This window comes from Sciurus vulgaris, assembly GCF_902686455.1.
Source record: "Sciurus vulgaris genome assembly, chromosome: 14".
Lineage (NCBI taxonomy): Eukaryota > Metazoa > Chordata > Mammalia > Rodentia > Sciuridae > Sciurus > Sciurus vulgaris.
The window spans coordinates 19,829,631-19,846,228 of NC_136475.1; the positions used below are offsets into that span (position 1 = coordinate 19,829,631).

The 16,598-nt window shown below is 38.9% G+C and overlaps 1 protein-coding gene and 1 long non-coding RNA gene across 3 annotated transcripts in view; both read left to right on the plus strand.

Annotated features, from left to right (window-relative positions):
- Positions 1–465: 465 nt before the first annotated feature.
- The window catches only part of LIMS1 (LIM zinc finger domain containing 1), a 149,571-nt gene continuing 133,438 nt past the window's right edge, over positions 466–16,598 (plus strand). The window contains exon 1 of one of the 2 annotated variants that reach the window (XM_079111217.1): positions 466–680. In XM_079111217.1, the coding sequence (XP_078967343.1) occupies positions 649–680 (32 nt within the window). In that variant the 5' untranslated portion in view covers positions 466–648. The remainder of the gene's footprint in view (positions 681–16,598) is intronic. The other variant, XM_079111218.1, reaches the window with a different exon arrangement.
- LOC306644292 lies at positions 10,885–13,104 on the plus strand. Its single transcript, XR_013759273.1, has 2 exons — positions 10,885–12,830; positions 12,889–13,104. It is a non-coding gene; the product is annotated as an uncharacterized lncRNA (long non-coding RNA).

Below are 16,598 nucleotides of genomic sequence, written 5' to 3' on the forward strand. Positions count from 1 at the left end.
TCCAATCAGAGGTGTCTCAAGCCAAGGACAGCCTGCCCCGTCCGTCCGTCTGCCCCTCACTCCGCAGGGGCTGCAAAGGCCAGTCCTGCCATTTTTTTTTTTTTTTTCCTTTTTTTTTGGGGGGGGGGGGTGCTGGGGATTAAACCCAGGGCCTTGTGCTTACAAGGCAAGCACTCTACCAACTGAGCTATCTCCCCAGCCCCCAGTCCTGCCATTTTTGTCAGAAGTAACGTGGCCTCCAGCGGCCTCCAGCCGCCTCCAGCCGCGGGGAGCCCAAGGAGCCCAGGAGGAAAAGCCACAGGCTTTTGGGCCCGCCTGCAGGGCGGGGCCAGGGCGCGCGGCGTGGGTGGGGCCAGAACGAGCTCCGGGGCCCAAGCCCGACCGGGCCGACGCTGGGGGCGGGTCCTCCCGCGCGGCCCACCCGGCCCCGGCCCCGCCCCCGCGCGCCCCCGCGCGGCCGGCCAAGTCGTTCGTCGGCGGCCGGCGGCAGGCAGCAGCGGTCTCCCCGCCCCTGGCCCGCCTCCCCTTCCTGCCTGGGGCCCGCCTGCCCGACCACTGTCGGCGGCCGTAGTCTCGAGGGTCGAGGACGCGACTGGAGCTGCGGCGGGATCCGAAGTGCAGAAGACTGCGGCGTCCGAGAGCGGAGCGATGCTGGGCGTGGCGGCCGGCATGACCCACAGGTACGGGCCGCGCCCCTCTGGCCGCCACGTCGGCTGTCCCGCGGCGCTCTCACCGGCCCCTCGCGGGCCGCAGGCGGTGGGCTCCTTCCCCGACTCTGGGCGGCTTCCCGGCCCAGCCCTCGCTGCCTGAGTCGGGCGGGCGGCCCTCGGCGCGCTTCCCACGGTCTCGCGGGCGGGGAGGGTCCTGTGGTTTTGCCGCTTTGTCGGTGTGGTGTGCGCGCTGCAGGGCAGCTGCCGCCTCGGTGCTTGGCCGAGTTCCGACACCCAATAAGTATTGGCTGAGTTAATAATTCATGTCGTAGCACTTGGACTCTGGCACAGACCAGCAGGCCCCTAATGGTTTGGTTTCAGGACCCCTCGTGAAAATGCAGAACTCCAAAGAGCCTTCGGCCATGTCCATAGACATTTGCTGTGTTACAAATGAACACTGACCTCCTGAGGTTTATTCATTCATTGAGTACATTCACGATAGATTAACACACAGCACATTTTTTTGAAACACAGTATATCCTAAACAAAATTATACGAACTGCCTTTTTACACGTCTTGCAAATATCTTCTGTGTATCAGGCTTAGTAGAAGAAAACTGGATTTTACAGTTTGCACTGTTGTGCTAGGTTTTGTCTGACCTATATGAAGGAAATCTAGTCTTTCAGAGATGTGTAGTTGAAAAAGAGGATTATTTTAATAGCTTTTCCAGATTATTGTGGGTATTCTTTGTTACTGCACCAGAACTCAGTAAGTGGTAGTTTCTTAGTTTGAATGTGAAGTCTGAAACTGAATCAGAAGATGTTTCCCACTATATTACATTAAAATTCCTTGGTTTGTCTTATAGTTTGTAACATCATATGTTTGTCATTTGGAAAATATTGGCTCACTGCATTAGGCAGATCCCAAATTCTAGTGCATTTCATTAATATCGATAAATAACATTTGTTAATATCACCACTGATTTCATTAAAGTCCTTAAGAATTGGGAAGCTGTCAAACTCAAGGTGGTGGATACTAGTCTTCCAAAATTTTGGTTTTTAGTGGAAAGCTTAAGTATTATTGTTGACAACAAAATATTTTTTGGTAGTTTTCCTCAAAGTGACAGGCCTATGTTTAGTTTGAAGGAAATGTCTGACAAATATAAGTCTAAGTCACAATGATTTGTCTGTCACTTGTTTTTACAGAGAAATGGTGTTTTGTGAAAAAAAAGCATTGAATTAACTCCTCACTGACTCACTCATGCTTTTCCTTGAGAGAACCAGATTATTTTGGTATACAGTAGAACTGCTTTATGTATACCTGCTGTTAGGTCTCAGGTAGCAGAAAGAGGCTTAAGGGTCAAGATTTAATAATAATGTGTACTGTTTCATGGACATTTCTTTTTTTAAAAAGTATTAAATATTAAGTTGATATAGAATTGAAAATATGTGTGACATACAAAGAATAATGGATATGCAGTAAGCAAAAAATAGAAAATAATGATTTCCTTTTATGGTTCTTGAGTCTCTTCCTGACCTAGTGTCCTGTTCTGATCCCATCCCCTTCCCATTCTGAATTTCCTATTGGTAAACCCTTATTGTTTTAATTTATTTATTTTTTTGCCTTAAGTACATTTACATTGTTGTGCAACCATCACTATCAGACATCTCCAGAACTTTTTGCCTTCAGTTTCAATACCCTTTGTTGGTACTGAAATAGGGTACTGAAACTCTGTACCATTAAACAGTAACTCTTCATTCTTTCTTTCTTTCCCCCAGTTCGTGGTAGCCACCATTCTACTTTCTGTTTATATGATTTTGACCTCTATGGATACTTCACAGAAGTGGAATCATAAATATCTGTTGCTTGTATAATGGTTCTTTTTTATTGCTGAATAAAACTCCGTGGTATGGATCTCCAGCAGTTTGTTTAACTGTTTAACTGAAGGATATTTGGGTGTTTCCAGTTTGGGAAAATTAAGAATAAAGCTACTGTGAATGTTCATGGACATAAGTTTTCTTTAATGTGAAGATAAGTTTTCCTTTCTTTGGGATAAAAATGTTCAAGAATGAGCAGTTGCCAAATTATACAGTAATTGCATGTTCAGCTTTTTTAAGAAAGGGACAGATTTTTCCAGAATGTCTATACCATTTTATCTAGGACACTTAAAAGTGAATTGGTTGTTTTTTTTTTTTTTTTTTTTTTTTTCCTGCAAGTTTTGTAGGTGAAGAGTTCACTGCCTTGGTAAGTGCTAGAAGACCAGCAACTGTATCATTATTGCTTTTGCACTGTTAGTGTGTCAGCACAGTGCAAAAGGCTCCATTCAGCACCTAAGGAATATCTTAGTCATATTGTGAAAATATTTTTGATCTCACAGACCCCTAGAAAAGGAATTAGAGACTACACTTTAAGAAGCACTGTTAAAAGACATAATCCTATTTGATGGGGGACGTGCAGGCTTTGGGACAATTAAAAAGCAACATTTTTATAAAGGCTACTCTTAAATATGTTTATTGAGTGCTGGTTGCAGCGTGTGCCTTCTAGTCCTGGGAAGTTGTAGTAGGAGGTATTAATTAAGACTTGAACAACCACCATGGAAAAAGCAACTTTCTGCCCTTAGGGCTTTTCCATGATTCCCTGATGTCTAGTGCCTTATGAAGAGGAACCTGTAATGGCAGGGCGTGTCTTCATAAAACTTGAGTGTTCTAGGCCAGTTTGTGTGGTGAGGAGGTTGAGCTCTTGATTTTTAAGAAAACCAGTGAAAATTTGGTGATAGAAAAGATAACTTCAGTTCTAGTTGTTCTGTGTTGTGAAGGCTTAGAGAAAACTGTCCATCAGGATTGTCCTGTCTTTAATTTATCATTCCTACCCTTTTCCTTTGTGGTAGCCTCTTGGCTGTCTCCTGGGTAACTCTCTTTTGCTTTTGTGGGTGAAGTGAACTTTCCTTTCCTCCCACAGAGGACTTTAGAACCCCTCCACTGGGTCAGCGAAACTCAAGTTCAGAAATCAGAGCAGGAGAGCCTTAATTCTGAGAGTCTCTATTTTCATTAATGTTATGTTTGTTCTTCAGGTAATCATTTAAATAAACCGCAGTATAAGTCATATTCTTAACTAGGTTTGCACTTAAATAGAAGGAAAATCATCTCAAATCATTTGTTGATTTTACAGTTCCTATAATTACACTTCAAGCTGTGGTTTTCTACCCATGAGGCTATCATCTACATTACATGCTGGAGTTTTGCTACATTGTGTTCCAAAAACTTTACTTTTTATTTATATATTTATTTATTTTTTTGGTTTTGGGGATTGAACCCAGGGCCTTGTACATGTGAGGTAAGCACTCTACCAACTGAGCTATATCCCCAGCCCCAAAAACTTTAATTTTAAAATACTTCAAATGGGCTGCAATATCTGTTGCCATATACTGTACATTCTTAGCAGCAGCAGTCTTCTCATCCTGACATTTATCTCATTTGATTCCATTAGGCATTTCCACACTGGAGCTTACTTCTGTAGGTGGGGAGGGTAAAATTTTTCCAGAATCGTTTTCATGTGGGAACATGTTTTGGAGCTTGATGAGTCTGCAGTGACACTTAACAGAGGGAGGTGGGGAAGCTGCTTTGAGTAGTGCCTTCATTGAGAGGTAGGAAGAGGAGTGCTGGGAATTAGATTGAGTGCTGACAGTGTGTTCCTGATGGTAGGAGTATGGAGCCTCAGGGTCAAGTAACATAAAGAATAAAAACATTTATAACAAGTGTTTATACTTCCTATATATACACATTTCTTTTGTACCAAAATGAAATTAAAAGTTATATTGTTCTGCAGCTGCTTTTTTGTTTTCTTTTGTTTTTTTTTGTTTTTGTTTTTGTTTTTGCATGACACAGGGATTTGAACCCATGGGAGCTTTATCACTGTGTCAAGTCCCCAGATCTTTTTAATTTTAAGACAGGGTCTTGCTAAGTTGTTGAGGCTGGCCTCGAACTTGCAATTCTCCTGCATCCTCCCCCTGAGTCCCTGGATTCTAGGATGTGCCAGTAGTGCCTGGCTCAGAGTTAGGAATAGAATGCAAACTTCTGATGTATTGTGAGGTCCCTTCTACTGTACTATGCTAGTTTTCTCTGTTGCTGTTTTCAAATGGCATTGTATATCACCCTTCCTATCTATGTTGTAAATGTCTTGAAGGTCATGACCTTGTCAGGTATATCTGGACTCCCTATCCTAGTCAGGTTTGCATCACTGGAACAAAATGCTTGAGACAGTCTAACTGCATAAAGAAAAGAAATTTACTTAACAATTTTGGAGATTGAAAGGATGACACAGGATCTGGCAAAGGTTCCCTTTACCTGCATTACTTCATGGTGGATGACTATGATGGAAGTATTTGCAAGAGGGAGAAATCACTTTTTTTTTTTTTTTTTTAAATTTTTAGTTGTAGGTGGACACGATACCTTTATTTTATTTTTATGTGGTACTGAGGATCAAACCCAGTGCCTCATGCCTTCTAGGCGAGTCTTCTACTACTGAACCACAATCTCAGCCCCAAGAGAGATCACATCTTGAAACAGGAAGCCAGAGAGGGAGCTTGCTCCTTTTATAACCACCCTCCCAGAGCACTAACTCTGGGTCCCACAAAAACAGCCTTAATTCCTTCCAAGGACAGTGCACCAGTAACCTAAAGACCTTATACTAGGCTTGCCTCTGAAGAGTCCCAGCACCTGGTCAGCAGTGACACACCAGAGACCAAGCTCCAGATACATGAATTGTTGGGGAACACAAGCAAGTCATATCTAAATTATAGCATCTCCATTAACAGTGGCAACTCTGGAAATGTCTGAATGAATTTTGAAATATTGTCCCCAAGTTGTTCTTTTACAGGGTCCCAGATATCACTGTGTTTTAGGTGGATAGATTACTTTTGTGAAATATGTTTTAGGAGACATGGTATTTCTGGTGTCTTTGTCGACACCTGGAAATCTTCCTCTTCAGAAACTCAGATCTTCTTACTTATCCTCCAGTGTCTCCATTTGGCACAGTCTGAGAGATTCCTTTCTATTGACAGGCTTCTTTACTGATAGTTAAGTGACAAATGCTGTCAGCATTTGCTTAAATGGATTATAAGTTTATTTCTGACTGGGAAATATTTATTTTTAAAACAGGGCACATTACTGTCAAATGTAAACCTGCCTTATTAGCACAGTAAGGAACAGAAGGTAGGCAGTTTTCTCCTCCTTGATTCAGTATATTTAATAGATTTTTTTCTCTATTTTTTTGGATGCTGGGGATCAAACCCAGGGCCTTGTGCTTACAAGGCAAGCACTCTACCGACTGAGCTATCTCTCCAGCCCCCTTTCTCTATTTTTTAATGTGCAAGGCACTGTCCAAGTATCTGATGAAATGCAAGAGGTGTAAGACATGGCCCCTGCTCTTGAGAATCTTTCAGTTTAACTGTTCTGTCATCCATCTTGGTTGCAGATTTTCCTAAAGTACTACTTTGGTTATATTGCCCCTTGTTTTCAAAATATTAAGAAGTCTCTTATTTCCTATCAAATAAGGTCTAAACTCCAGAGCCTGTAATTTAAGATTTTGTGATTTGGCCCAACCCTTGCTCCAAACTATTCCCTTAGTCTGTGTTTCTCTAAACCACTACCATTTTCTAGAAACTTCTTATGATTTCCCACCTTGGTGCTTTTCCTCATGTTGTTCAGCCAAGAGAACGGCTGTCTACTGTGTTTTGTTTCTTTTCTTTTCTTTCTTTATTTTTATTTTATTTTATTTTTTGGTACCAGGGTCACTTAATCACTGAGCCACATCCCCAGCTCTTTTTGAGACAAGGTCTTGCCAAGTTGCTCAGGGTCTCACTAAGTTGCCAAGTCTGGCTTTGAACTGCTGTTCCTTCTACCCTCATTTTTGTGAGCCCCTGGGATTACAAGAGTGTACCACCGTGCCTGGCTGTACTGTTTTCTTGGCAGCTGGGGCAAAATTGCCCCTTTTCTCCTGAAGTAATGAATTTTGGGAACATTTGTTGAGTTCCTGCCATGTGCTAGAAAATTAGAAATTCAGAGCTTTATCAATTCTCCCCAAGCACTTTCTGTTTTGTATTATAGTTTTTGGTATATATGTCTAATCTTTTTCTGTCAAATTGTAATCTCTGAAGTAAAAGAATATCTTAATCAAATATATGAAATGTCCAAAGACAAACAAGCTATATCTAAATATGCTTTATTTTTCTTTTTATAACCTCATTTGTTAGGGAATTGAAAAGTTCAGGGCTAGCTCTGCTTAGTATCTTTGACATTGTTTGAATAAACTCACAAAACTTTGAGGAAGACAAGATGGTTTTCACATTTGGTTTAAATTGACTCTCATAGTCTTTATATATGGTGGCTGAGACCCAACATCTATGGAACATTGGAAAGAAATTCAAATGATACAATTCCTTGTTTAGGTTATTTTCATTTCCCTGCTAGGCCACTCTTTTTCTTTTTCTTTCTTTAAAATATATTTTAGTTGGAGATGGACACAATACCTTTCATTTATTTACTTATTCATTTTTATGTGTTGTTGAGGATGGAGCCCGGTGCCTTACGTGCCACGTAAGCACTCTACCACTGAGCTACAACCCCAGCCCCCAGGCCACTCTTGGAAAAAAAAAAAAAAAAGCTCTTAGTAATAACACTGTTTTTATTAATTATCTACTTTTACACAAATACTTTACAGATATTATTTTACATAATAAATCTTATTGTCCCACCCACACCATGGATGAGGTAGAATTTTTATGCTCGAGTGGCCAAGAACACTGTCACATATTGCTGACAAAGCTGAGGTTTACACTGAAGATTCCTGCAGAGCCCTGTGGCCCTGTGTCTCCTCAGTTCACATCACTGGTAGAAAGTGGATCACAATTCCCTACTTCTTCTCTTTGTATAATTTTTAAAAATTTGTTCTAATCGGTTATACATGACAGTAGAATGCATTTTGATATAGTTTTTTATACACAAATGGAACATAACCTCTCTTCCTCTGGCTGGACATGGTACTGACTCCCCCCACTAGTGTAATCATATAGGTATATAGGGTAATTATATCTGCCTCCTTCTGCTGTCTTTCCCATTCCCACTGCCCCACCCCTTTCCTCTCCTCATTCCCCTCTGCATAACCCAAAGTTCTTTCATTCTTCCCTGTCAACATCTGCATAGCTGAGAAAACATTCAGCCTTTGGTATTTTGGGATTCACTTGTTTCACTTAGCATGATATTCTCTAGTGCCATCCATTTATCTGCAAATACCATAATTTCATTCTTTAAGACTGAGTAATATTCCACTGTGTATATGTACCACATTTTCTTCATCCATTCATCTGTTGAAGGGCATCTAGATTGATTCCATAGTTTAGCTATTGTGAATTGAACTGCTGTAAACATTGATGTGGCTGTGCCACTGTAGTATGCTGATTTTAAGTCCTTAGGGTATAAACTGAGGAGTGGGAGAGTTGGGTCAAATGGTGGTTCCATTCCAAGTTTTCTGATGAATTTTCATACTGCTTTCCCCTACTTCTTTTCCTAAGTTTCAAGACTTTTTCTTTACATGCTCAACCAACCTATCCAGTTTTATTTCCTAATACTCTTCAGCTTGCATCATCTTATTGCAAAACATTACAATCCTTTGTGAACTAATTCTTGTTATTTTTGTGCCAGGAGTAATCCTGCTCTTGTCTTGAGGGGCAGGAGTTCTTAGATCTAAATCTCCAGGCACCACCTAAACACCTCTGCCTTTTTTTTTTTTTTTTTTTTTTTGCAGTACTGAGGATCGAACTCAGGGCCTTGTGCTTGCAAGGCACGCACTCTACCAGCTGAGCTATCTCCCCAGCCCAACACCTCTGTTTTGAAGATGGTGTCCTTGTTTCAGCACCTGTTGGTCTTTTCTTTCTTGACCTTCTAGAGAAGTTATTAGGTATTTGTGTATAACTCACAGATTTCTATTATTTTCACTTCAACTCTTGGCAAGCTTTGTTTTACAGCTACATATGTACTGTACGAAAGGAAAAGTTTGAAAAAGTCTAAGAAATTTAAATGAGACAGGCTGGGGAGATAGCTCAGTTGGTAGAGTGCTTGCCTTGCAAGCACAAGGCCCTGGGTTTGATCCCTAGCACTGCAAAAAAAAAAAAAAAAAAAAAAAAAAAAAGAGGAAATGGTAATTTGACACTAGTAATTATAAATGAAATTGTTATTTTTTTAAGACATTGGGAACAGCCAAATGTTTGGTTCTCAGGAGGTAGGGAAATGTCAGTCATGGTTGTGTTTAACCAGAGGCCAGATTTATTTGAATGTTATAGGGGAAACTCATGAATCAGATGAAGCATTTTCATCAAAACTTCGGATATAGGCTATTCATGGCTTGGGATTTATACTGAAAACAGATGGTTTAGCCTTCTTGGGGAAGGAACATCATGAAATCTATACTCCCAATTTTATTTTTTTAATTATAGAGGATTTCAAACATATAGAAATAGAATAATGAATCTTCATGTACTACTACTACCCAGCTTCAGTAGTTATTAACTGGTGGTAAATCTTTGACTGAAGGCCAATCTTTTTCCATTCCTCTGTCCTCTATGTCATATCATAGAGATACTAATATTAATACATACCCTTAAAAGATAAGGACACGTCTTAAAAGTACTTTAAGAATATTAACCACATCATCACATTTGAAAAAGATTAAAAATAGTTATTTGTTGTCACCATTTATGTAATTATTATTCAAATTTCTAGTGTTTCAAACATTTTATGGTTTTTTAAAGGTGGAATCTAAATAAGGTTTACATATTTTGAAGGTTAATGTCTTTCAGTCTCTTTTAACACACACTCTTTTAATACCCTTTTCATCTTTTTTTTTTTTCCCCTCTTGTGATGTTGTTTTGTTATTGTTGTTTGCTTTGAAGAATTTCCTGTGGTCTGAATTTGGCAGATTGCACCCTTATCCTTTGTTATATAGCCTATAAACTGGTGGTTGGATCTAAAAAAGCAGTTCTCATACTTTTCAGACTCAGGACCATTTTACACTTAAACATTATTGAGGACTGCTGTGTTGTGAATTTTCCTCTAAATCTCGTGTTGAAATTTAATTGCTGTTCACAGTATTGGGGGGTAGGACTTTGAGAGATTTGATTAATGGCATTATGAAGGGGAGAGTTTGGTCCCCTTTTGGTGCTTTGTCCTTCCACCCTTTTCCACGAGGTGATGCTGCTAGAAGACCCTCAGCAGATACCAGCACCTTGATCTTGGACTTTCCAACCCCCAAAATTGAGAGAAAATAAACTCGTTTGTTATAAATTATGTAGTCTCAGATATTCTGTGTTAGCAGCACAGAATGGACTGAGGTAAGTACCCTGAAAAGCTTCATAGTATTTGAAATTTAATAAATCTTTTGTGCATGTTAAAATAAATAATTTATTTTGTAATTATTTTTCAAAAAAATTTATGAGAAGAATGTTTTAAAAACAACAAAAAAATAGTTTTGGAAGACTCTTTAATGTTTTACTAGAAGACAACCGGTCAATCTATTATAATAGTTCATGTCATGGAACTTCTGGAAAACTTTGCCATATACTAGTGAGAAAATAAAAGCAAAAAAGGGGAATAACATCTTTGTGTTGTTATGAAAATAGTGTGACCTCTTAGGTCACCTTGGAAACTGCTGATCTAGAAGTGAGGTTGACAAGATTCAGGTTTGATCTCCATCATGTCCCATGTCTGCACATAGATGGCAAGTATGGGGTTTTTGCAGAAGTTGCGTGTCTCTTGTTGAGCAGTGTCTAGATCAGAGTTTGGCAAATCTTTTCTCTAATGACCAAATAGTAGATGTTTTCAGCTTTGTGGCCTGCATAGTTTCTGTTTTACTGCTCAGTTATGCTGATGTAGCGCAAAAGCAGCCATAGGCATTTTATAAGTAAATGAACATGAGTGTAGTCCAGAAAATTTTAATTATGGACACTGCAATTTGATTTTCATATAATATTCACATGTCACAAAATATCATTATTTTGATTTTCCCCCTACATTTTAAATACAAGAATTTGGGGAAGAAGGAGTAGATATTAATTTTCCTATTCTTCCCACTAAGTATAACTAAAAATGCCAATAATTATGTATAAAGCAAACATAAGGGGGGGCTGGGGATAGCTCAGTTGGTAGAGTGCTTGCCTTGTAAGCACAAGGCCCTGGGGGTTCGATCCCCAGCACCCCCCAAAAAAAAAAAAAAAAAAAAAAAGCAAACATAAAAAGACTGAAGGAGAGAAGAGAGCAGACTGGATGAGGACTGTGGGAGTTGATGAACAAAAGGGTGCCGAGTGGCCTGGGCTTTCTTTTACTACCACAGACAAGAGAGCACCAGCAGAAGACTGCTCTCTCCAGCCAAAGGACCTGGAAGTCTCATTCTAGTAGGAAAAGAAATGTTTACACAATTAATATCCTACTCTAATCAAACACCTAGAAAAAACAGTGGCCCCACCCCTACCCATATTTGCACCTTTTTCATGCTGTAACATGGAACTCCAGTAACTCTCTTGGTGTGATGTCAGGGAAGGCCAAGTAGAGAGCCAGGACTTTTATCTTCACTGGCCAATAATGACAGGGGCCTGCCTGCCCCTGTGCCCTGCATCACCATAGTGTCAGTGGAGGAGACATGGGGAACCAGAACCCTCATCCATGCTCAGTAGCAATGAGGACTCCACCTCTTGGTTGTCAGTAGAAGCTAAATGGAGAACCTGTACTGTATCTGGCAACAGTGAGGTAGCTTTCCAATCAGAGAGGTGTTGGAGAATGCCCAGTTCAAAACCTTAGTGGATTGCTTAACTAATTAGAGGAGACAGAGAAAAGAATCAGTGAACTTGATTATAAAAGAATAGAAATGACCCAGTCTGAACAACAGAATATAGAGTAGGGGCAGTGAGAGAACAAAGCCTCAGGGGACCTGTGGAACTGTAACTAAAGGCCTACGATTGGTGCCTACAATTGGAATCCTGAAAGGAGAGGAGAAAGCCCACTATACAAAATGGACTAAATTCCCCAATTAAAAGAGCTTGGTGTACATTAAAAAACATGACCTAGCTATATGCTAAGAAACTCACTCCAAATATAATTGTATAGGCAAATTTAAAGTAAAAAGATGCATTTTGCAAAAATCAGTCAAAAGAATTCAAGGATAACTTTATTACAGTCAATCATATAGACATCAGATAAAGTGGACTTGATAATAAATTACTAAAGACAATACTCAGTAACAGCAGAACTCTTTCTTCTCAAGTTCCTATGGAACTTCTGTCATGTATATCTAAAAGGAACAAAAAAATTTTTATAAAAACTTCCTGTGGAATGTATACCAAAGGTAGATTATATTCTGGTCCATAAACCTCAAAAAATTTCAAAAGAATTGGGATCAATCTAAACATCAAACTTCAAGTCAGTAACCTAAAGATCATAGGAAAATGTAACAACTGGGAATAAAACAACACTCTTTTAAACAGTTCGTAAGTCAAAGAGGAAATCTGAGGGAGAATGAAGAAACACCTTCAATTAAATGAAAATGAAAATAAAATATATTGGGCTGGGGTTGTGGCTCAGTGGTAGGGCACTTGCCTAGCATGGGTGAGGCACTGGGTTCAATTCTCAGCATCACATATAAATAAGTAAATAAAATAAAGGTCCATCAACAACTAATAAAAAATATATATTAAAAAAAGAAAATAAAACATATCAAAATTTGTATGACATAGAGCTGGGAGAAAAATTTATAGTACTAAATGCATTAGAAAAGAGGAAATGTCTCAAATCAGTAATCGTAGCTCTCATAAGTTAAGTTTTTTAAGAACTTAAAAAAAGAGAGAGAGAGAGAGAGAAAAGAAAAAAGCCAGGCATGGTGGTACACACCTGTAAACCCAGCAATTTGGGAGGCTGAGGCAGGAGTATCACAAGTTCCAAGCCAGCCTCAGCAATTTAGCAAGGCTGTTGATCTCAAAAAAATTAAAAGGACTGGAGATGTGGCTAAGTAAATAATAAAAAAAGAAGAGGAGAATAAATCCAGGAGGAAAATTAAAAAAAAAAAACAAAAAAAACAAAAAACCTGAAATCAAGCCTGGCACAGTAGTAGCTCATGCCTGTAATCCCAGTGGCTCTGGAGGTTGAGGCAGGAGAATTGCGAGTTCAAAGCCAGCCTCAGCAATTCAGTGGGTCTGGAGGTTGAGGCAGGAGAATTGCGAGTTCAAAGCCAGCCTCAGCAATTCAGTGGGCCTATAAGCACCATAGTGAGACCATTCTCAAAATAAAAAATAAAAAGGACTGAGGATGTGGCTCAGTGGAAGAGCACCCCTGGGTTCAGTCCCCAGTACCAAAACCAAAAAAAAATAACAAAAAACAAACAAACCACAAGAAATCAATGTAATTAAAATTAAAAATCAGTGAAGAGTCATTTCTTTGGAAAGATTAATACAGTAAACAAAACTAGCAAAATTGATGAGGGAAAGACAGTAATCATCAATTCAAAAATAAAAGTGAGGCATAAGGCCCTGGGTTCAATCCCTAGCACTGCAAAAAAGAAAAAGAAAAATAAATAAAATAAGGGATATACCACCCTGCAGACATCAAAACGGTAATAAAGAAATTATATGAACATGTACACCTAAATTTGACAATTTAAATGAAATGGCATAATTCCTCCAAAATCATCATTTATCTTAAAAGATTTCCAAAAAAGGAACTATCTCGGCCTATATGATTTCACTGGGGAATTCTACCAAATGTTTAAGGAAGAATTAACACCAATTGCACATAATCTCTTTTTGGAAATAAAATAGGAAGGAATACTTCCCTTACATTTTATAAAGCTAGTACATCCTGATGTCCAAACCAGAGAATGCACAAAAAGAAAATCACAGACCAATATTTCTAAGGAATGTAGTTGCAAAGTTCCTTAAAATATTAGCAAATATAACTCAACAATATGTAAAAAGAACTGTAGTACCCTGAGATGAAATGGATTTTTTTTTTTCCAGGAATGCAAAGCAGGTACAACATTTAAAAGTTAGTTGCTATAATACAGTGTATTCACTGGCTAAAGAAGAAAGTTAATATGATTATATCAATTAATGCAGAAAAAGCGAGTGATAAAATTCAGTACCCACTCATGATTAAAAAAGAAAACTCTCAGAAAAATAATAGCAGAGGTGTAGACAAAGTAATGGCTCCCAAAATATGGTTGTGATAGTGTTAAACAAATTACTATATGTCAAACATGTAGAATGATGCCCTAGCACATTAATAGTTGTGCTTGCTATTATTATGTATGTTTCTTGTTAGCTAAAAATGAAGAATTAATAAATGTAAAAATACGAAGAACTATTTTATTTAGCTCAAGGCCATTCAGAAGCAGGCAACAGGCTGATTTGACCTCTGGGTGCTATTTTGCAGATTTCAATCTCTTACTGTTTCATTAGGGGGAATTGCAACATGGTGATATTCTGATTGTTATTTAAGACATTTCAAGTCTCAGCTGTAGTACTGCTAAAAGGAGGAGCCTTCCTTAATGACTATGCAGTAACCTGATGATACAAATTGACAGATTGCAAATTACTTTTATGTTTATTGTTTAATGTTGTCCAGCCTTCTACTCAATAATGTGTTGCATTACTTTATATCACTGGACCTAGAATGTGCTCAGAAAAGTACATTGTCTATGGTAGAGTTGAGGTGCCATGTTTTCTGTCTTCAATTAGTGATTTTTCCCTTGCTTTCAGACTGCCTCTCCCCACCCCACCCTTTTTTTTGTACCAGGGATCCAACCCAGTGGGTTCACCCCCTGGCCCATATCCCCAGCCCTTTTTCTTTTTCTTTTTTATTTCGAGACAGGGTCTCGCTAAGTTGCTGAGGCTGGCTTGGAACTTGATGTACTCCTGCCTCAGCCTCTGTAACCATAGGCATGTGCCACCAAATTACAGTTTCTTTTTTTTTTTTTTTCCCCATTACTGGGGATTGAACCCAGGACCTGGCCATATGCATGCTAGGCAAGCGCTCTACCACTGAGCTACATCCCCAGCCCTTCTCCCTACCCTTTAAGTGAATGTTGGTGTGAGCCGCTCCAGTTAGGTTGGTATCCATATTTTCTGGAAGTCCTTTGAAGTGGGAATAACTTCCAATCACTTTGAATGATCACAGCATATTGGCTGATTGACATTCCATTGAAGGATGTAGTTAATCTTTGGGTCATTTACAACTGAACCCATAGATCCTAACTGTCCTTCCCTTAACAAATTTGGCTCTAACTTGAGTGACTCTTTTTTTTTTTTGAAGCTGTGGTATAAACCAGGCATAGTGGTGCTTGCCTATAATCCGGTGGCTTGGGAGGCTGAGACAGAAGGATCTCAAGTTTTGAGGCCAACCTCAGTAACTTAGCGAGGCCCTAAGCAACTTAGTAAAAACCTTGTCTTAAAATAAAAAGTAGAAGGGGCTGGAATGCACCCTGGGGTTCAGTCCCCAGTACTCAAACAAACAAACAAACAAACAAACAAACAAAAAAAAGCAGCAACAATGGTATAAATACTCCTTTGTTAAGTATCGTAGAGTTTAAAACATTTTCACCGAAAGAAAGATATTAAAAGTAGATTAAAGGGACAGTTAAATTGGTTATGGAGACTATTGAAAAGTACCTATAAATCATTTGGATTTTAATGATGATCACTTTTTAAATGAATAACAGTGCTTCCTTATTGATGCTTGTGCTTGAATTATTTTCTTTTCAATAGATGTCTCCTGTGTATCCATGAGACTCATATTTGCATCATGAGTCATGCCACTCAGTCTGTGAAATGACTGTTTTGGAGTTTCTGATTTCATTACAAGAAGAAAGAATGATTAAAGTTCACTAAGAGGAGTTGTGTTTTAAAGTTAAATTCAAGTTTAATATAAATTTTGAATAAAATTTTTTTCTTCATCCTTTAGATTACAAAATAGCAATTTGACTTCAACAGGAGACTGATAATGTAGCAGTTAGACTGTTGCTTCCATGCTTGGTGATATAGTTAAACTTCAAGTTGTGGGGAAGTAAGATAAATTATATTTCAGACAGAACATACACTTCATCACTGAAGGACAGTAGGTCAGAGGTAGCATTTGATGAGGTTGAGGATGTCTTTTTAAACCCTTAGACATGATTGCAAGAGTATTTCCAGCACAGATTAGTTTGTGGACTGCTGGCTTCAAGAGGCTGGATGCTATTTGGGTAGTTATTCTCTCAGACCTGGCTCTCAGAGACAGAAGCAGGTCTCAGATAAAAAATGACATGTAATTAGCCAGAAGGGACCTTTGGCATTTTAACTTGTCTTCTAACAAGCTTAGATTTATTCTTTGGACATCCTAGAAGCCAAAGTATATGAGTATAGGTTAAGCTTGAGCATGGTTCCTCAGGCTTAGGTTGAATGCCTGTTATTATTAAAATATATATATATATATATATATGTATATATATTTATATTTTAGTAGATGGACACAATACCTTTATTTTATTTATTTTTATGTGGTGCTGAGGATCAGACCCAGAGCCTCACACCTTTACCTCTGAGCCACAACCCCAACCCAAATCCCTGTTATTCTAACCGGAGGTTTTAGAACAAAACAAATATTCGATCACTACTCTTAAGTTTTCTCATTCAGAGAGTGTGGGGATATTATGTCCCAAATATCATAGTTGAAGGTCATTGCCTGCATCAGAATATTTTGGTTCCCTTGGGTTTTAGTGGGTTGCTGTCAGAATAGTTCCTTCTTTGGAATACAATATAGACTTTGTCAGAGTGAAACTTGTTTTAGGGAATATGGAGTAGTCTTCATTGGAATCTGAAGATAGACTAATTTATCTACCAATTGGGCAGCCCTTTATTTTAGGAGTGTGGGTAGTGGT